The 20,930-nt window shown below is 40.0% G+C and overlaps 1 protein-coding gene across 1 annotated transcript in view; it reads right to left on the bottom strand.

Annotated features, from left to right (window-relative positions):
• Positions 1-12,509: 12,509 nt before the first annotated feature.
• LOC148580057 (uncharacterized) overlaps positions 12,510-20,930 on the bottom strand; it is a 69,783-nt gene continuing 61,362 nt past the window's right edge. The window contains exon 2 of the mRNA XM_088491592.1: positions 12,510-12,604. Within this exon, the coding sequence (XP_088347718.1) occupies positions 12,510-12,604 (95 nt within the window). The remainder of the gene's footprint in view (positions 12,605-20,930) is intronic.

Genomic DNA, 20,930 nt, shown 5'->3' with positions numbered 1-20,930 from the left:
GTATAAACCTCATGCCACTCTCTGTAATGAAGAAACTAGGGATCTTTGAGGTACAAGCTGCAAGAATCTCACTAGAGATGGCAGACAATTCAAGAAAACAGGCTTATGGACTTGTAGAGGATGTCTTAGTGAAAGTTGAAGGCTTTTACATCCCTGCTGATTTCATAATCCTAGACACTGGGGAGGATGAGGATGAATCCATCATCCTTGGAAGACCTTTCCTAGCCACAGCAAAACCTGTGATTGATGTAGACAGAGGAGAGTTAGTCCTTCAATTGAATGAGGACTACCTTGTGTTTCAGGCTCAAGGATCTTCTTCTGTAACCATGGAGAGGAAGCATGAAAAGCTTCTCTCAATACATAGTCAAACAGAGCCCACACTCAACTTCTAAGTTTAGTGTTAGGAGGCCAACATCAAGCTCTGAGTATCTGTGAGGCTCTCTAAGAGCTCACTGTCAAGCTATTGACATTAAAGAAGCACTTGTTGGGAGGCAACCCAATGTTATTTAATTATATTTATTTATTTTCCATTGTCATTTTATGTTTTCTTTAGGTTGATGATCATGTGAAGTCATAAAAGCAACTGCAAAATTAAAGCAAAATGAAAAACAGCATAAAAAATAGCACACCCTGGAGGACAAGTTTACTGGAGTTTAAACGCCAGTAAGGATAGCAAAATGGGCGTTTAACGCCCAGCCTGGCAGCATTCTGGGCATTAAACGCCAGAATGGGCAGCACTCTGGGTGTTTAATGTCAGAAAAGGGTGTCTGGCGTCTGGCTGGCGTTAAACGCCCGAAATGGGCAGCAGACTGGCGTTAAATGCCAGGAAACGTAGCAGAGCTGGCATTTAACGCCAGAAAAGGTAGTAGAGCTGGTGTTTAACGCCAGAATTGGCACACTGTGGGAGTTTGAACGCCAAAATGGTGCAGGGAACAGAATTCCTTGATACCTCTGGATCTGTGGACCCCACAGGATCCCCACCTACCCCACTTCTTCTTCTCTCGTCTTCACACCCTTCCATAACACTCTTCCCCAAATACCCTTGACCAATCCCATCATTAACTCTTCCCCAAATACCCTTCACATATCAAATCCTACCCTCTTACCCATATTCTCTTCACCACTCACATCCATCCATCATAAACCCCACCTACCTCACCATTCAAATTCAAACCATTACCCTCCCGAACCCCTTCATGATTGAATTCCCCCCTCTCTCCTACCCTATAAATACCCATCCTCACTACCTTCAATTTTACACATCATACACACTACTACCCCCTTGGCCGAAAACACTACTACTCTCCATCTCCTCCATTTCTTCTTATTCTACTCCTTTCTTTTTTTCTTTTGCTCTGTGATGCCAGGGCATCTTAGCCAGTTTCACTGACCTTTTTCTTTACTATTTTATGATAGTTTCATGCATTTCCCTAGTAAATAAGCAAGTTTTGGGTGAATATACACATACATCTTGATTCAAGCAAACATTGTGAACTTTACATGATTCCATGAGAATTTTGCATGAATTGAATGATAAAATGGATGATGCATGATCTCATGACCTGAAACAAAGCTTTGATGCACCTTGTTTGTTTGATTTCAGGACAAAGGAAGCAAAGAAGAGCCACGTTAGTCTCACTAACGTGACCACTAACGTGGGAAGGGAGCAAGCTTGCAACGTTAGTAGTAAAGTTACCACCAATAACGCCCTCGAAAGCCATCATAACCCACGTTAGTTGTCACGTTAGCTACACTAACGTGGGAACTAACATGGAAGGAAAAAGAAGCTCCAACGTTAGTGGTAAAAGTGAGCACCACTAACGTACCAAAAGGCCACCTATAGCCACGTTAAGAGTCATGTTAATCTAATTAACGTGAACTCTAACGTGGAGAGAGAAGAGATTGCCAACGTTAGTGACACTCACCTTTGTCACTAACGTTGGATCAGGCCAAGATTGCCTACGTTAGTGGTCATGTTAAGACCACTAACGTGAAGGGTAACGTGGAGCAAGGGATGATGTGCCAACGTTAGTGACACTAACCTTTGTCACTAACGTTGGAGATGGCAAGCATACCCACGTTAGTGGTCACGTTAATGACATTAACGTGAAGCACTAACGTGGGAGAAAGGGACACTTTGAAGCGTTAGTGACAAAGGTGAGTGTCACTAACGCCCTCGAAGCTTTGGCATGCCCACCTTAAGGGCCACGTTAGTTACACTAACGTGGATCATTAATGTGGAAGAGAGGGACAAGGAGCAACGTTATTGGTAAAAGTGAGTGCCAATAACGCTTGCAAAGGGCTAAGAGGCTACGTTAGTGGTTACGTTAGTACCACTAACGTTAAAGTTAACGTGGATCAACTAGTTTGGAACGTTAGTGACAAAGTTATCGTCACTAATGCTTTCGAACCCAAGTTTACACTTAACGTTAACGCCACTAACGTCCTAAATAACTTCCATCATGCCTAACTCACATTCTTTCTGCAAGCAAAGCTGAACCCACTAAAGACTATAACTGCTTCAACTAAAGATTAGGGGCCCATATCCAAGACTTAAAGAGCTAACTAGAAGATCAAAAGAGTAGTATATATAGGGATAGTTTTGAATTAAAATGGGGATCTGGAACTTGAGAACTACACTTTGTATATTTTACTTTCTCTGTAACTTCTAGTTAATTTTAGAATGCACTCTTCTCTATCATCTTCCATTTCTAGAGTTATGAACAACTAAACCCCTTTTTCATTGGGTTAGGGAGCTCTGTTGTAATTTGATGGATCAATAATAGTTTTCATTATTCTTCTTCTTTCTTTTCTCTTGATTTTACTAGAAAGCTTTCAATCTTCATCCAATTGGGTAGTTGTCTTGGAAAAGAGGCTATTCATATTTGGATCTCCTCGGAACCTTATAAGAGGAATGAGGAGATCATGCTAGAAATGCTTTCTCATGTTAGACCAAATTATGGGTTGGATGGATATAGTGACATATAATCCTACCAATACTTTGATTTGGAAATACATGTGGTATAATCAGTGACCATACTTCATCTCTTTCCATGAGCAATTAAATCAAGGAATTGGGCAATTGTTCAAGCTTAGAGAAATTGGGTTGCCAAGGAATTGGGATCCAATCACTTAAGATTGCCAAGGAGATCAATGAATGCATTGATTGAGGAAGAGATGAGAATGAATTTGATCCGGAGAATGCAACATCTCCTAAGCCCAATGAATCCCCCATTTCTGATCTTACCCATTCTCTTTACCTTCTGCCATTTACTTTTATGCTCATCTCCCCAAATCCCCATTTAAGATTCTGCAATTTACTTTCTACAATTTACTTTCCGTCATTTATTTCCAGCATTTACATTTTTTGTTATTTACTTTCCCGCCATTTATGTTTCTGTAATTTCCCAACTCAATTTCTAATTAGCTCAACTAGAACATTCCTCTAATTAAAGTTGCTTGACCAATCAATCCCTGTGGGATTCGACCTTACTCTATTGTGAGTTTTTACTTGACGACAATTCGGTATACTTTCCAAAGGGAAATTTGTTGAGAGACAAGTTTTCGTGCATCAAGTTTATGGCGCCGTTGCCGGGGATTGATTTTCTATCAACAATGATTAAGTTGGAGGATAACTAGATTGAGCAATTTTCATTTGTTTTGTTTAACCCCATCTGAGCGAGTTATTTTCAGTTTTAGCTATTTTCTTCCCTTTTTCCCTTACCCGTTTGTTTTGTTTCTTTTTTTTTTAGTTGTTTAAAATTCAGTTCACTAACCCACTAACTGTTTGATATATTGCACTACTCACACTGACAGCCATTCTAACAAGAGTAATTTCTTCATTTATTTTCTTTCTTGCTTTTTGCTTTGTTGGTTGTATGACAGGTAGAAGAAGCTGGGCTTCAACTTCCTTTGATTCCGAACCTGAGAGGACCTTCCTTAGATTAAGGAGGGAAGCAAGAAGGAAGAGAGTCGTTGGTGCTGAGGAAGAGGAAGAATATTTTAAAACAAACATGAAGGAGAATATGGAGAACCACCATGAAGAAGAAGCTCACAACCATGCCAGAGAAGGCCCAGCAAATCATGCTGGGCAAGAGAGAAGAGTTCTAGGCTCTTATATCAATCCAAACCCAGGAAATTGTGAGAGTAGCATTCAAAAGCCAACCATACATGCCAATAACTTTGAACTAAAACCCCAGCTTATCACCCTCGTTCAGAACAACTGTGCATTCGGAGGAAGCGCCCAAGAAGACCCAAATCAACATCTAACCACCTTCCTAAGGATATGTGATACTGTGAAGTCTAATAGTATTCATCCCAATACTTATAGATTGCTTTTGTTCCCTTTTTCGCTCAAGGATAAGGCATCTAAATGGCTGGAATCCTTCCCGAAGGAGAGTTTAACAACCTGGGAAGATATGGTAAACAAATTCTTGGCGAGATTTTATCCTCCTCAGAAAATCAACAGGTTGAGAGCTGAGGTACAAACCTTCAGACAACAAGATGGTGAAACTCTTTATGAGGCATGGGAGAGGCTTAAGGACTTAACAAGAAGGTGCCCGCCAAACGTGTTCAATGAATAGATGCAACTACACATTTTCTATGAGGGTCTTTCTTATGAATCAAAGAAGGCAGTAGACCACTCATCCAGGGGATCTCTGAACAAGAAGAAGACCATTGAAGAAGCCATAGATGTTATCGAGATTGTAGCTGAGAATGACTACTTCTATGCTTCTGAAAGGGGCAATACTCGAGGAGTAATAAAGCTAAACAACATGGACGTGCTGCTGGCTCAAAACAAGATGATCACCAAGCAGCTGGCTGACCTTACCAAGAAGATGGAAAGAAACCAAGTTGCAGTAGTCACCACCTCATCAGCAGCTCAAGAATGAGTGAATACAGAGGAAGAGGGTGACCCGGAACAAGCCAACTATATTGGGAACTCACCTAGGCAAACCCATGATCCATACTCGAAAACTTATAATCCTGGTTGGAAGAACCACCTAAAATTTGGGTGGAGAAATCAACAAGATCAAGGCCAAGATCAGAGACGTTACAACCCCAACAACAATGCAACTCACCAACATTCCACACAGAGATCATATCAACACCCACCCAATAATACCTCTCAACATCCATATCAAAACCAAAATAGCCCTTCTCACCCCTCCAACCCCAACTCACCATCACCATTGGTGCACGAATTGTGAATCACACTTTTCACAACGCGTACCACTAACCAGCAAGTGCACTGGGTCGTCCAAGTAATACCTCACGTGAGTAAGGGTCGAATCCCACGGAGATTGTTGGTTTGAAGCAATCTATGGTTATCTTGTAAATCTTAGTCAGGAAGTCAATTATGTTTATCAGTTGAATTGTGAATAACCAAGAGAGCATAAATTAAAGATTACTTGTTGTGCAGTAATGGAGAATATGTTGGAGTTTTGGAGATGCTTTATCTTCTGAATCTCTGCTTTCCTCTGTCTTCTGATTCACGCACGCACGCCCTCCTATGGCAAGCTGTGTGTTGGTGGATCACCGTTGTCAATGGCTACCTTCCGTCCTCCCAGTGAAAACTACGCTCACGCGCTCTGTCACAGCACGGCTAATCACCGGTTGGTTCTCGATCCGGTTGGAATAGGATTTACTATCCTTTTGCGTCTGTCACAGTCATTCAATCCTTGAATCCTACTCGGAATACCACAGACAAGGTTTAGACTTTCCGGATTCTCATGAATGCATCCATCAGTTCTAGCTTATACCACGGAGATTCTGATTAAGGAATCTAAGAGATACTCATTCAATCGTATATAGAACGGAGGTGGTTGTCAGGCACACGTTCATGATTTGAGGAAGGTGATGAGTGTCACAGCTCATCACCTCCATCACAGTTAAGCGCGAATGAACATCTTAGATAGGAACAAGCGTGTTTGAATGGAAAACAGAAATACTTGCATTAATTCATCGAGACACAGCAGAGCTCCTCACCCCCAACAATGGGGTTTAGAGACTCATGCCGTCAGAGAATACAAAGTTTAGATCTGAAATGTCATGAGATACAAAATAAGTCTCTAAAAGTTGTTTAAATACTAAACTAGTAGCCTAGGTTTACAAAAATTGGATAAACTATGATGGATGATGCAGAAATTCACTTCTGGGGCCCACTTCTGTGTGCTGGGGCCCACTTGGTGTGTGCTGGGGCTGAGACTTAAGCAATTCACGTGCAGAGGCCATTTGTGGAGTTGAACGCCAGTTTTTGTGCCAGTTTGGGCGTTCAACTCCAGTTTTTGATCCTTTTCTGGCGCTGGACGCCAGAATTGGGCAGAGGACTGGCGTTGATTGCCAGTTTACGTCGTCTATTCTTGTGCAAAGTATGGATTATTATATATTGCTGGAAAGCCCTGGATGTCTACTTTCCAACGCAATTGGAAGCATGCCATTTCGAGTTCTGTAGCTCCAGAAAATCCACTTTGAGTGCAGGGAGGTCAGAATCCAACAGCATCAGCAGTCTTTTTTCAGCCTGAATCAGATTTTTGCTCAGCTCCTTCAATTTCAGCCAGAAAAATACCTGAAATTACAGAAAAACACACAACTCATAGTAAAGTCCAGAAATATGAATTTTTCCTAAAAACTAATAAAAATAGACTAAAAACTAACTAAAACATACTCAAAACTATATGAAATTATCCCCAAAAAGCGTATAAAATATCCGCTCATCACAACACCAAACTTAAACTGTTGCTTGTCCTCAAGCAACTAGACAAATAAAATAGAAGACTAATAGGTTGAGAAGCAATAATATCTCAGAGTTTTTGATTGAAGCTCAGATCCTAATTAGATGAGCGGGACTAGTAGCTTTTTGCTTCTGAACAGTTTTGGCATCTCACTTTATCCATTGAAGCTCAGAGTGATTGGCATATATAGGAACTCAGAATTCAGATAGTGTTATTGATTCTCTTAGTTCAGTGTGATGATTCTTGAACACAGCTTCTTTATGAGTCTTGGCCGTGGCCCTAAGCACTTTGTTTTCCAGTATTACTACCGGATACATAAATGCCACAGACACATAACTGGGTGAACCTTTTCAGATTGTGACTCAGCTTTGCTAAAGTCCCCAATTAGAGGTGTCCAGAGTTCTTAAGCACACTCTTCTTTTTGCTTTGGACCTTGACTTTAACCGCTCAGTCTCAAGTTTTCACTTGACACCTGCACGCCACAAGCACATGGTTAGGGACAGCTTGGTTTAGCCGCTTAGACCAGGATTTTAGTCCTTTAGGCCCTCCTATCCACTGATGCTCAAAGCCTTGGGATCCTTTTTATTTGCCCTTGCCTTTTGGTTTTAAGAGCTTTTGGCTTTTTCTGCTTGCTTTTTTTTTTTTTTTTTTGCAAGCTTTGTTCTTTGCTGCTTTTTCTTGCTTCAAGAATCATTTTTATGATTTTTCAGATTATCAATAACATGTCTCATGTTCATCATTCTTTCAAGAGCCAATATATTTAACAGTCTTAAACAACAAATTCAAAAGACATATGCACTGTTCAAGCATTCATTCAGAAGATAGAAAGCATTGCCACCACATTTAACCAATTAGAATTTCTTTTATTAAACTCGAAATTTTATTGCTTCTTATTCAAAAGATCTACTATTTTATTCATGTTTAATGATGATGAGAAAAATAAACTATAGCTTAATTGGAGATAAAATCAAATAGATACTAATTACTATTATATGACTTCTAAGATAAATTTTTATAAGGACACTGTCACAGAGTTAAGGCAGAAATTGGAAATTAACAACCTTTATTCTGGGGGCACGGGGGTTCCTCTGATCCTTGGGATGCTTGGTATTACAAGAGAAGACTTTTGGCGCTTCAGTTCCCTTAAGTCACGCCCCTGCTCCTCTTGTTCTTTAAACATATAGGTTAGCATTTGACTGTGTTCCTTCTGTTGTTTTATTATTTGCTCCATAGCTTTCTGTATCTTGGTGACAGACGTCTCAAGATATTCCCAATATTCTGCTTGAGGAATCTCTGGGAGGAATTCCTGTGCTCTCTTCTTGATAGGATCCTCCTGTGCTTGTTGTCTCTCCATTGATGCTTTGGTGATTGACTTTTCAATTAGGATATATTCAGTTATTCCCATCTTGACTCCAGCGTCCTTGCAGAGCAGAGAAATCACGCTTGGATAAGCCAACCTGGCCTCTTTTGAATTTTTATTAGCAATCTTGTAGATCTCAGTGGAAATCAGCTGATGAACCTCCACTTCCTTCCCCGTCATGATGCAATGAATCATCACTGCTCTTTTAACTGTGACTTCAGAACGGTTGCTAGTGGGCAACAGAGAACGCCCAATGAAGTCCAGCCATGCTCTGGCAACTGGTTTGAGATCCTCTCTCTTGAGTTGATTTGGGACGCCCTTTGTGTTGGTGGTCCACCTGGCTCCAGGGATACATATGTCCTCTAGAATCTTATCCAGGCCAATGTCTGCTCTCATCATCCTCCTGTTGAAGGAGTCTGGATCATCCTTTAGCTGAGGTAGCTTTAATATCTCTCTGATCTTGTCAGGGGTGGTATGAACAATCTTTCCCCTGACCATGGTCCGAAATTCGTAGCAGGCAGTTCCAGATAGTCTTTGCTTGTCAGTCTGCCACATATTAGCATAGAACTCCTGGACCATGTTCCTTCCTACTTTTGTTTCAGGATTAGCTAGGACTTCCCAGTTCCTGATTCGAATTTGCTCCTGGATCTCTGGATATTCGTCTTCTTTCTGATCGAATCTAACTTCCGGGATCACTGATCTCAGACCCATTACTTTAAGATAATGGTCTGAATGTTCTTTAGATAAGAACTTCCCTTGATTCCAAAGTGGTTTTGGAACGCTCTCTTTCTTGCCTCTTGGAGTAGATTGTTTTCCTTTGGGAGCCATGATCTTAGTGATCTCGGATAAACACACCAAACTTAGAGGTTTGCTTGTCCTCAAGCAAAAGAAAAGAAAGGAGAGGGATAGAAGGAGATCGAGGTGCACTTGTTGATGGAGGAGGGGGGAGGCCGAACCCAATTTTAAAGGGGTGGGGGGTGGATTTTCGAAAAATTGGAAGAGATAAGATAAAAAGATTGAGTTGAAAAAGATAAGATAGAAGATAGAGTTTAATTTTTTGAAAAGATATGATAGATTTTTGAAAAAGATAACTCTGAATTTTGAAAAAGATAATATGGATATTTGAAAAAGATATGGATTAGTTGAAAAGATTTTTGAGTGAAAAAGATAGATTTGTTTTCAGAAAAGATTTTGAAAAGGGTTGGATTGAATTTGGAAAGATGGATTTTTTGAAATTAAGGATTTTAGAAATCAGGGTTCTTGACATGTTCATGTAAAAATCATGCATTGAAGCATAAAATTTGAAATTAGAATGGAAATACGTGTGGGATAAATGGATTTGGCTCCTCCCTGTCTTCCTGGCGTTTGAACGCCCAAACACTGCTTGTTTTGGGCGTTCAGCGCCCAAATGCTGATCTCCTGGGCGTTCAGCGCCCAGTTGCTGCCATTACTGGCGTTCAACGCCCAGTGGGTGGCCATTTCTAGCGTTGAACGCCCAGATTGCTACCATTACTGGCGTTCAGCGCCCAGTGGATGCCCATTTTGGGCGCTGAACGCCCAAAATGCCCCTTTACTGGCGTTTTCTTGCCATTGAGCTCTTTTACTCTGTTTTGTGTGCCGAGGTCTTCTGTAAATGATTATTTACCTTGTTGTCAATGAACTCTATATAAACAAATAAAAATAGAAGTAGAAATATGGCAAAATGCTTAGAGGATTGTTGCCCCATGGCTGGGTTGCCTCCCAGCAAGTGCTTCTTTATTGTCTTTAGCTGGACCTTGCTGAGCTTTTAATCTAGCTTCAGCCTTGAGCATTCTTGCTCGATGTTGCCTTCAAGATAATGCTTGATTCTCTGTCCATTGACAATGAACTTCTTATCAGAATCAATATCTTGGAGCTCCACATAACCATATGGTGACACACTTGTAATCACGTATGGTCCCCTCCACCGGGATTTCAGTTTCCCGGGGAATAGCCTGAGTCTAGAGTTAAACAACAGGACCTTTTGTCCTGGTTCAAAGATTCTAGATGACAGCTTTCTGTCATGCCATTTTTTTTATTTTTCTTTATAAAGCTTGGCATTTTCGAAAGCTGTGAATCTGAATTCCTCTAGCTCATTTAGCTGGAGCAATCGTTTTTCTCCTGCTAATTTGGCATCAAAGTTTAGGAATCTGGTTGCCTAGTAGGCCTTATGTTCCAGTTCCACAGGCAGGTGGCATGCCTTACCATACACGAGTTGGTATGGAGAGGTCCCTATAGGGGTCTTGAATGCTGTTCTGTAAGCCCACAGAGCATCATCCAAGCTTCGTGCCCAATCCTTTCTACGGGTATTTACTGTCCGTTCCAGGATTCTCTTTAATTCTCTGTTAGAGACTTCAGCTTGCCCATTGGTTTGTGGATGATATGGAGTGGCCACCTTGTGGCGAATTCCATACCGAACCATGGCAGAGTAAAGCTGTTTATTGCAGAAGTGAGTGCCCCCATCACTGATTAACACTCTAGGGACACCAAACCTGCTAAAGATATGTTTCTGGAGGAACTTCAGCACTGTTTTAGTATCATTGGTGGATGTGGCAATAGCCTCAACCCATTTTGATACATAGTCAACTGCCACCAGAATATAAGTGTTTGAATATGATGGTGGAAAAGGTCCCATGAAGTCAATTCCCCATACGTCAAACAACTCAATTTCCAAGATTCCTTGTTGAGGCATGGCGTAACCATGAGGCAGATTACCAGCTCTTTGGCAACTGTCACAATGACGTACAAACTCTCGGGAATCTTTATAAAGTGTGGGCCAATAGAAGCCACATTGGAGGACCTTGGTGGCTGTTCGCTCACCTCCGAAATGGCCTCCATATTGAGATCCGTGGCAATGCCATAGGATTATCTGTGCTTCCTCTCTGGGGACACACCTACGGATAATTCCGTCTGCACATCTCTTAAAGAGATAGGGTTCATCCCACAAGTAGTACTTTGCATCAGTAACTAATTTCTTCTTTTGTATTCTATTGTACTCCTTGGGTATGAACCTTGCAGCTTTATAGTTTGCAATATTGGCAAACCATGGTGCTTCCTGAATGGCGAATAGATGCTCATCAGGGAACGTCTCAGAGATCTCAAGAAAGGGGAGGGACGTCCCTTCCACTGGCTCTATCCGGGACAGATGATCAGCCACTTGGTTCTCTGTCCCTTTTCTGTCTCTTATTTCTATATCAAACTCTTGCAGAAGCAATACCCATCTGATGAGCCTGGGTTTTGAATCCTGCTTTGTGAGTAGATATTTAAGAGCAGCATGGTCAGTATACACAATCACTTTTGATCCTACTAAGTATGATCTGAACTTGTCAATGGCGTAAACCACTGCAAGTAGTTCTTTTTCTGTGGTTGTGTAATTTTTCTGGGCATCATTTAGAAGGCGACTGGCATAATAAATGACATGCAGAAGCTTGTCATGCCTCTGTCCCAATACTGCACCAATGGCATGATCACTGGCATCACACATTAGCTCAAATGGTAATGTCCAGTCTGGTGCAGAAATAACTGGTGCTGTGACCAGCTTAGCTTTCAGTGTTTCAAACGCCTGCAGGCATGCTGTGTCAAACACAAATGGCGTGTCAGCAGCTAGTAGATTGATTAGAGGTTTTGCGATTTTTGAAAAATCCTTTATAAACCTCCTATAGAATCCTGCATGTCCTAGAAAGCTTCTGATTGCCTTAACATTGGCAGGTGGTGGTAATTTTTCAATTACCTCTATTTTTGCTTGATCCACCTCTATTCCCTTGTTTGAGATTTTATGCCCAAGAACAATTCCTTCAGTCACCATGAAGTGACACTTTTCCCAGTTCAAAACTAGGTTGGTCTCTTGGCATCTTTTCAGAACAAGTTTCAAGTGATCAAGACAGGAGCTGAATGAGTCTCCATATACTGAGAAGTCATCCATGAAGACTTCTAGAAATTTTTCCACCATGTCAGAGAAAATAGAGAGCATGCATCTCTGGAAGGTTGCAGGCGCATTACATAACCCAAATGGCAACCTTCTATAAGCAAACACTCTAGATGGGCATGTGAATGCTGTTTTCTCTTGATCCTGGGGATCCACTGCAATCTGGTTATAGCCTGAATAGCCATCCAAAAAGCAGTAATAATCATGACCTGCTAGTCTCTCTAGCATCTGGTCTATGAATAGTAAAGGAAAATGATCCTTTCTGGTGGCTGTATTGAGCCTTCTGTAGTCAATACACATGCGCCACCCTGTAACTGTTCTTGTGGGAACCAGTTCATTTTTTTCATTATGAATCACTGTCATGCCTCCCTTTTTTGGGACGACTTGAACAGGGCTCACCCAGGGGCTCAGATGAAAGCATTCAACGAGTTCAACGTGCTTAATGAAGGACGACAACTACACAGGGAAGAATTCAACATAAACACTCAGGCCAGGTTGACTTATGTGGCTGGACATATGCATAATTTGCACTCTGCGTTCCCAATGTATGATACAGTTCACAAAGACCTAACAGAACAAGAAGAGAAAAAGGTGAAACAATAGAAGGAAACATTGAAGAAGAAGATGGAAGATGTTGGCTTCTGGAAAAAGTTGATCGAGAAGCGCAAAGGAAATGGGGATTCGAGCAATCAAGAGGGACACAAAGAGGACAAACAAGAGAGAGAGCATGGACACCTTCATGAGTAAAAGGTGGCGGAGTTCCTTTTCACTTTCTTTCTTTCAATGTCTAAATAAGGAAAATCATGTATGAAACAGAACATGCATCCATAGTAGCTTAGGAAGTTTCAATTCTGCCTTTAAAGTTTCTTTGCTTAAGTCCATGTGTGCTAGTCTAAGTTCCCTGTTTTCATTTTCATCCTGCTTAAAGGTATGCTTGTCCTTTAAGCTAAACAAAAGAAAATATTGTGAAAAACCAGAGTAGGGTTCATCTTGTAAAGTAAGTTCCCAATGTTTGTGGTGTGGTAATTAGTTAGCTAAGTTGGTTCACCAACAAGGTATACAGACAACTACATGTTCTGAATCCTATGCTTGAAGTACATTATTTGAGACTAGCTAAACAACAAGATCCTAATAAGAAAAAAGAAAAAGAACAGTGAGAGTTTGAAAAAGAAAGAAAAAGAATAAGAAATAAGGTTAGGCACCAAGGGTTTAAATCTTGAGGGATGTATCTGTGCTGTTCTTGTGCAAAGGATCTGCTTGGATGAATAAGTTCTCAGGAGTGCCTCATCACTTGGTAACTTGGGTTAACTAACCCGGGATTATCAACTTAAAATCCACTATCAAGAGCAACCTTGCTACAGAACACTTAGTAACCCAAAGAGGTGCTGGACACCAATGCCTCAAGTGAATGAAAATAACAAACCATATACCTGTGGTGCGCATGTATGGGGGAGAGAGACTTGAGGGAGTAAGTCCTTAGGGGTGTTTCAACACCTAGCACCTTGAACCAACTAGTTCGGGAGTGTTGGCTGAAAGCTTATTTTAAAGAGTCACCCCCTCATAGAGCACTTAGCCTAAGAATGCAACAAACCCTGAAAAGAAGGGGGAGATCAAGGAACAAGGATCTCATAGGATGCAATCAAGCAAGTATTCAAGAGCATGATGAGGACCTAAAAACCAGTAAAGGAATGAACCTAAGTTGCTATGCATGAAACCCCATAGACCAAGAACTTTACTTCTATAATAAGAACTTGTTTCGCTTGTTCTTTCATTCATCATTCTTATGTTTTAGTACTTGCTTAGGGACAAGCAAGCTTTAAGTTTGGTGTTGTGATGCCAGGGCATCTTGGCCAGTTTCACTGACCTTTTTCTTTATTATTTTAGGATAGTTTCATGTATTTCCTTAGTAAATAAGCAAGTTTTGGGTGAATATACACATACATCTTGATTCAAGCAAATATTGTGAACTTTACATGATTCCATGAGAATTTTGCGTGAATTGAATGATAAAATGGATGATGCATGATCTCATGACCTGAAACAAAGCCTTGATGCACCTTGTTTGTTTGATTTTAGGACAAAGAAAGCAAAGAAGAGCCACGTTAGTAGCCACGTTAGTCTCACTAATGTGACCACTAACGTGGGAAGGGAGCAAGCTTGCAACGTTAGTGGTAAAGTTACCACCAATAACGCCCTCGAAAGCCATCATAACCCACGTTAGTTGTCACGTTAGCTACACTAACGTGGGAACTAACGTGGAAGGAAAAAAAAGCTCCAACGTTAGTGGTAAAAGTGAGCACCATTAACGTTCCAAAATGCCACCCATAGCCACGTTAAGAGTCACGTTAATCTAATTAACATGAACTCTAACGTGGAGGGAGAGGATATTTCCAACGTTAGTGACACTCACCTTTGTCACTAATGTTGGATCAGGCCAAGATTGCCTACGTTAGTGGTCACGTTTAGACCATTAACGTGAAGGGTAACGTGGAGCAAGGGATGATGTTCCAACGTTAGTGACACTAACCTTTGTCACTAACGTTGGAGATGGCAAGCATACCCACATTAGTGGTCATGTTAATGCCATTAACGTGAAGCACTAACGTGGGAGAAAGGGGTACTTTGAAGCGTTAGTGACAAAGGTAAGTGTCACTAACGCTCTCGAAGCTTTGGCATGCCCATATTAATGGCCACGTTAGTTACACAATCGTGGATCATTAACGTGGAAGAGAGGGACAAGGAGCAACGTTATTGGTAAAAGTGAGTGCCAATAACGCTTGCGAAGGGCTAAGAGGCTACGTTAGTGGTTATGTTAGTACCACTAATGTTGAAGTTAACGTGGATCAACTAGTTTGGAACGTTAGTGACAAAGTTATCGTCACTAATGCTTTCAAACCCAAGTTTACACTTAACGTTAACGCCACTAACGTCCTAACTAACTTCCCATCATGCCTAACTCACATTCTTTCTGCAAGCAAAGCTGAGCCCACTAAAGACTGTAACTGCTTCAACTAAAGATCAAGGGCCCATATCCAAGACTTGAGGAGCTAACTAGAAGATCAGAAGAGTAGTATATATAGGGATAGTTTTGAATTAAAATGGGGATCTGGAACTTGAGAACTGCACTTTGTATATTTTACTTTCTCTGCAACTTCTAGTTAATTTCAGAATTCACTCTTCTCTATAATAGTTTTGGGTTAGGGAGCTCTTTTTAGGGTTTAGAATTCACTCTTCTCTATAATACTTTGAACAACTAAACCCCTTTTCATTGGGTTAGGGAGCTCTTTTGTAATTTGATGGATCAATAATAGTTTTCATTATTCTTCTTCTTTCTTTTTTCTTGATTTTACTAGAAAGCTTTCAATCTTCATCCAATTGGGTAGTTGTCTTGGAAAAGAGGCTATTCATATTTGGATCTCCTTAGATCCTTGAAAGAGGAATGAGGAGATCATGCTAGAAATGCTTTCTCATGTTGGACCAAATTGGGGTTTGGATGGATATAGTGACATAGAATCCTACCAATCCTTTGATTTGGAAATACATGTGGTATAATCAGTAACCATACTTCATCTCTTCCCATGAGAAATTAAATCAAGGAATTGGGCAATTGTTTAAGTTTAGAGAGATTGGGTTGCCAAGGAATTGGGATCCAATTACTTAAGATTGCAAAGGATATCAATCAATGTATTGATTGAGGAAGAGATGAGAATGAATTTGATCCGAAGAATGCAACATCTCCTAAGCCCAATAAATTCCCCATTTCTGATCTTACCCATTCTCTTTACCTTCTACCATTTACTTTTATGCTCATCTCCCCAAATCCCCATTTAAGATTCTGCAATTTACTTTCTGCAATTTACTTTCCGTCATTTATTTCCAGCATTTACATTTTCTGTTATTTACTTTCCCGCCATTTAAGTTTCTTCAATTTCCCAACTCAATTTCTGCTTAGCTCAACTAGAACATTCCTCTAATTAAAGTTGCTTGACCAATCAATCCCTGTGGGATTCGACCTCACCCTATTGTGAGTTTTTACTTGATGACAATTCGGTATATTTGCCGAAGAAAAATTTGTTGAGAGATAAGTTTTCGTGCATCACTCGAGGACGAGCAAACCTTTTAAGTTTGGTGTGGAAAAAGCTCTGCTTTTCTATTTTTCCATAACCATTAATGGCACCTAAGGCTGGAGAAACCTCTAGAAAGAGAAAAGGGAAGGCAATTGCTTCCATCTCCGAGTCATGGGAGATGGAGAGATTCATTTCAAAGGTCTACCAAGACCACTTCTATGAAGTTATGGCCAAGAAGAAGGTGATTCCCGAGGTCCCCTTCAAACTCAAAAAGAGTGAATATCCAGAGATCCGACATGAGATTCAAAGAAGAGGTTGGAAAGCTTTCACCAACCCAATCCAACAAGTTGGAATCTTAATGGTTCAAGAGTTCTATGCCAATGCATGGATCACTAATAACCATGATCAAAGTATGAACCCGAACCCAAAGAATTGGCTCACAATGGTTCGGGGGAATTACTTGGATTTTAGTCCGAAAAATGTAAGGTTGGCATTTAACTTGCCAATGATGAGAGGAGATCCTCACCCTTTCACTAGAAAGTTCAACTTTGATCAAAGGATGGACCAAGTCCTTAGGGACATTTGTGTGGAAGGAGCTTAATGGAAGAGACACTCAAGAGGCAAGTCGGTTCAACTAAGAAGCTTTGACCTCAAACCCGTGGCTAGGGGATGGTTGGAGTTCATCCAACGCTCTATCATTCCTACTAGCAACCGGTCTGAAGTTACAATAGACCGGGCTATCATGATCCATAGCATCATGATTGGAGAGGAAGTAGAAGTTCATGAGATCATGTCCTTAGAACTCTACAAGGTGGCAGATAAGCCCTCTAATTTGGCAAGGTTAGCCTTCTCTCATCTCATCTGTACCCTATGCAATTCAGCTGGACTTGTCATAGAGGAAGACATCCTCATTGATGAGGATAAGCCCATCACTAAGAAAAGGATGGAGCAAACAAGAGAGCCCACTCATGGACCTCAACAACAGCATTAGGAAAGTCCTCATCAAGAAATCCCTGAGATGCCTCAAGGGATGCATTTTCCTCCACAAAACTATTGAGAGAAAATTAACGCTTCCTTAGGAGAACTGAGTTCCAACATGGGACAACTAAGGATGGAGCACTAAGAGCATTCCATCCTCCTCCATGAAATTAGAGAAGACCAAAGAGCCATGAGAGAAGAGCAACAAAGGCAAGGAAGAGACATAGAGGAGCTCAAGCACTCCATAAGATCTTCAAGAGGAAGAACTAGCCGCCATCACTAAGGTGGACCCGTTCTTTAATTTTCTTGTTTTTATTTTTCTATTTTTCAAAAATTATACTTTATGTTTTATCTATGTTTGTGTCTTTATTACATGATCATTAGTGTCTAGTGTCTATGTCTTAAAGCTATGAATGTCCTATGAATCCATCACCTTTCTTAAATGAAAAATGTTTTAATTGCAAAAGAACAAGAAGTACATGGATTTCGAATTTTATCTTGAAATTAGCTTAATTATTTTGATGTGGTGGCAATACTTTTTGTTTTCTAAATGATTGCTTGAACAGTGCATATTTTTGAATTTGTTGTTTATGAATGTTAAAATTGTTGGCTCTTGAAAGAATAATGAAAAAAGAGAAATGTTATTGATAATCTAAAAAATTATAAAATTGATTCTTGAAGCAAGAAAAAGCAGTGAACACAAAAGCTTGCAAAAAAAAAAGGAAAAAAAAAGGGGCGAAAAAAAAAGTAAGGGTAAAAAGGATCCAAGGCTTTGAGCATTAATGGATAGGAAGGCCCAAAGGAATAAAATCATGGCCTAAGCGGCTAAATCAAGCTGTCCCTAACCATGTGCTTGTGGCGTGAAGGTGTCAAGTGAAAAGCTTGAGACTAAGTGGTTAAAGTCGTGGTCCAAAGCAAAAAAAAGAGTGTGCTTAAGAGCTCTGGGCACCTCTAACTGGGGACTCTAGCAAAGCTGAGTCACAATCTGAAAAGGTTCACCCAGTTATATGTCTGTGGCATTTATGTATCCGGTGGTAATACTGAAAAACAAAATGCTTAGGGTCACGGCCAAACTCATAAAGTAGCAGTGTTCAAGAATCAACATACTGAACTAGGAGAATCAATAACCCTATCTGAATTCTGAGTTCCTATGGATGCCAATCATTCTGAACTTTAAAGGATAAAGTGAGATACCAAAACTGTTCAGAAGCAAAAATGCTACTAGCCCCGCTCATCTAATTGGAACTAAGTTCATTGATAAGTTTGGAATTCATTGTATATTCTCTTCTTTTTATCCTATTTTGTTTTTTTAGTTTCTTGGGGACAAGCAAAAATTTAAGTTTGGTGTTATGATGAGCAGATAATTTATACCCTTTTTGGCATTGTTTTTACTTAGTTTTTAGTATGTTTTAGTTACTTTTTATTATATTTTTATTAGTTTTTATGCAAAAATAAAATTTATGGACTTTACTATGAGTTTGTGTGTTTTTCTGTGATTTCAGGTATTTTCTGGCTGAAATTGAGGGACCTGAGCAAAAATCTGATTCAGAGGCTAAAAAATGACTGCAGATGCTGTTGGATTCTGACCCTCCTGCACTCGAAGTGGATTTTCTGGAGATACAGAAGCCCAATTGCCGTGCTCTCAATTGCATTGGAAAGTAGACATCATGGGATTTCCAGCAATATTTAATAGTCCATACTTTGCCCAAGATTTGATGGCCCAATCTGGCATTCAAAAATAGCCTAAAACATCTTGGTGTAAAACGCCTAAACTGGCACCAGAATTGGAGTTAAATGCCCAAACTGGCACCAAAGCTGGCGTTTTACTCCAGGAACAGCCTATGCACATGTAATGCTCAAGGCTCAGCCCTAGCACACACCAAGTGGGCCCCGGAAGTGGATTTCTGTACTATCTGCACTTAGTTACTCATTTTCTGTAACCTTAGGTTACTAGTCTAGTATAAAAACTAATTTTAGAGATTTAGTTTTCATACTTTAGAGCTTTTTGCCATATTTTACATTTAGAGAGGCTGGCCATTCGGCCATGCCTAGACCTTTTTCACTTATGTATTTTCTACGGTGGAGTTTCTACACCCCATAGATTAAGGTGTGGAGCTCTACTGTTCTTCATGAATTAATGCAATTACTACTGTTTTCTATTCAATTCACGCCTACTTCTTCTCCAAGATATACTCTCGTACTTAATTCAGTTAAGTCAGAATGAAAGGGTGACCCGTGATAATCACCCAATCTTCGTTACTCGCTTAGCCAAGATCCCCGTGCCTGACAACCACCAAACGGTCTACATGATGTTCAACGTAGTCATTGGACGACAGCCGGAGTATATTCTCTTGGATATCTAATACACGGACCGATTCTATGAGATTAGAATATTTGTGGTATAGGCTAGAATTATTGGCAACCATTCCTGGGATCTGGAAAGTCTAAACCTTGTCTGTGGTATTCTGAGTAGGATCCGGGAAGGGATGACTGTGACGAGCTTCAAACCTACGAATGTTGGGCACAGTGACAGTGTGCAAAAGGATCAATGGATCCTATTCCGATGCTAGTAGGAACCGACAGATGATTAGCCATGCAGTAGCTGTGCCTGGTATTTTTCATCCGAGGCGAGAAATTCGACAGTTGATTAGCCCTGCAAAAACCGTAGAGGACCAATTTTATTGAGAGGATCTTACAGCTTGCCTTGGAAGGAAGTAACGCATGGTTGGAAGAACGCAATAGGAAAGCAGAGGTTTAGAAGCAAGAAAACATCTTCAGATGCTTATCTGAAATTTCCACCAATGAATTACATAAGTAACTTTATTTTATTTTATGTTTTATTTATATTTTAATTATCAAAACCTTATAACCATTTGAATCCACCTGACTGAGATTTACAAGATGACCATAGCTTGCTTCATGCCGACAATCTCCGTGGGATCGACCCTTACTCACGTAAGGTTTATTACTTGGACGACCTAGTGCACTTGCTGGTTAGTTGTGCGGAGTTGTGAAAAGTGTGAATCACGATTTTCGTACACCAGGTATATATATGGCTAAGTGAGGTATAAATTGAATCCTTAATTAACCTAAACTTTTACCTCTACATACACTCTTTATACTTTTAAAATCATGCCTAGCTACCCATAATTTTCCCACTTTTGCATTACATATTCATGCATCAACTTTTCTCTTAATTTATTTTACATATGCATTGATTTTTCATTAAACTTAACATTGGGGTAATTACTTAATTACTTGAATATTTTTGGATTTTTTTTTTAAGCATAAAAATATACATAACATTATCAATGCACCTGGATTTTTAATTTCCTGGTCTCACATGAGTAGGTACCCAAATTCCCAATTAATTCATCAATGTAAAAACATAATACATTCCCTTGTTAACCCATGTTCCCACAGCTTTCCCACACTTTATTGACACACAATTTCTATATTAAGCTAACCAAAGATTCAATTGGGGTATTTAACTTATTTTTCTGCTTAAGGCTAGTGATGTGGTAAAATATAGAACAAACGGGATTTAAAAAGCTCAAAGTGGCTAACAAAGGTAAATGAAAGGGTAGGCCATTTGGGATAAATGAGCTAATAAAATAATGGCCTTAATCATATGCATGCATATAACACATTAAATATTTGACATATAGGATGGAACAAAATATAGATTACAGTCATAGAGAAGCAAACACACAAGAATAAAATTTTTATGGTTAAATAGTGTAACCATGTAATTAAGCTCAAGTCTCACGGGTTGTGTGTTCTTTGCTATAATTCATATTCCAAATACAATCTTCAAACAAGTATATCACAAAAAATTCTGATTTAAA

This window comes from Arachis ipaensis, chromosome B10 (genome assembly GCF_059453495.1).
Source record: "Arachis ipaensis isolate K30076 ecotype BB chromosome B10, ASM5945349v1, whole genome shotgun sequence".
Classification (NCBI taxonomy): domain Eukaryota; kingdom Viridiplantae; phylum Streptophyta; class Magnoliopsida; order Fabales; family Fabaceae; genus Arachis; species Arachis ipaensis.
Note: the sequence above shows the minus strand (reverse complement) of the source record. Positions and strands in the feature narration are given on the sequence as shown.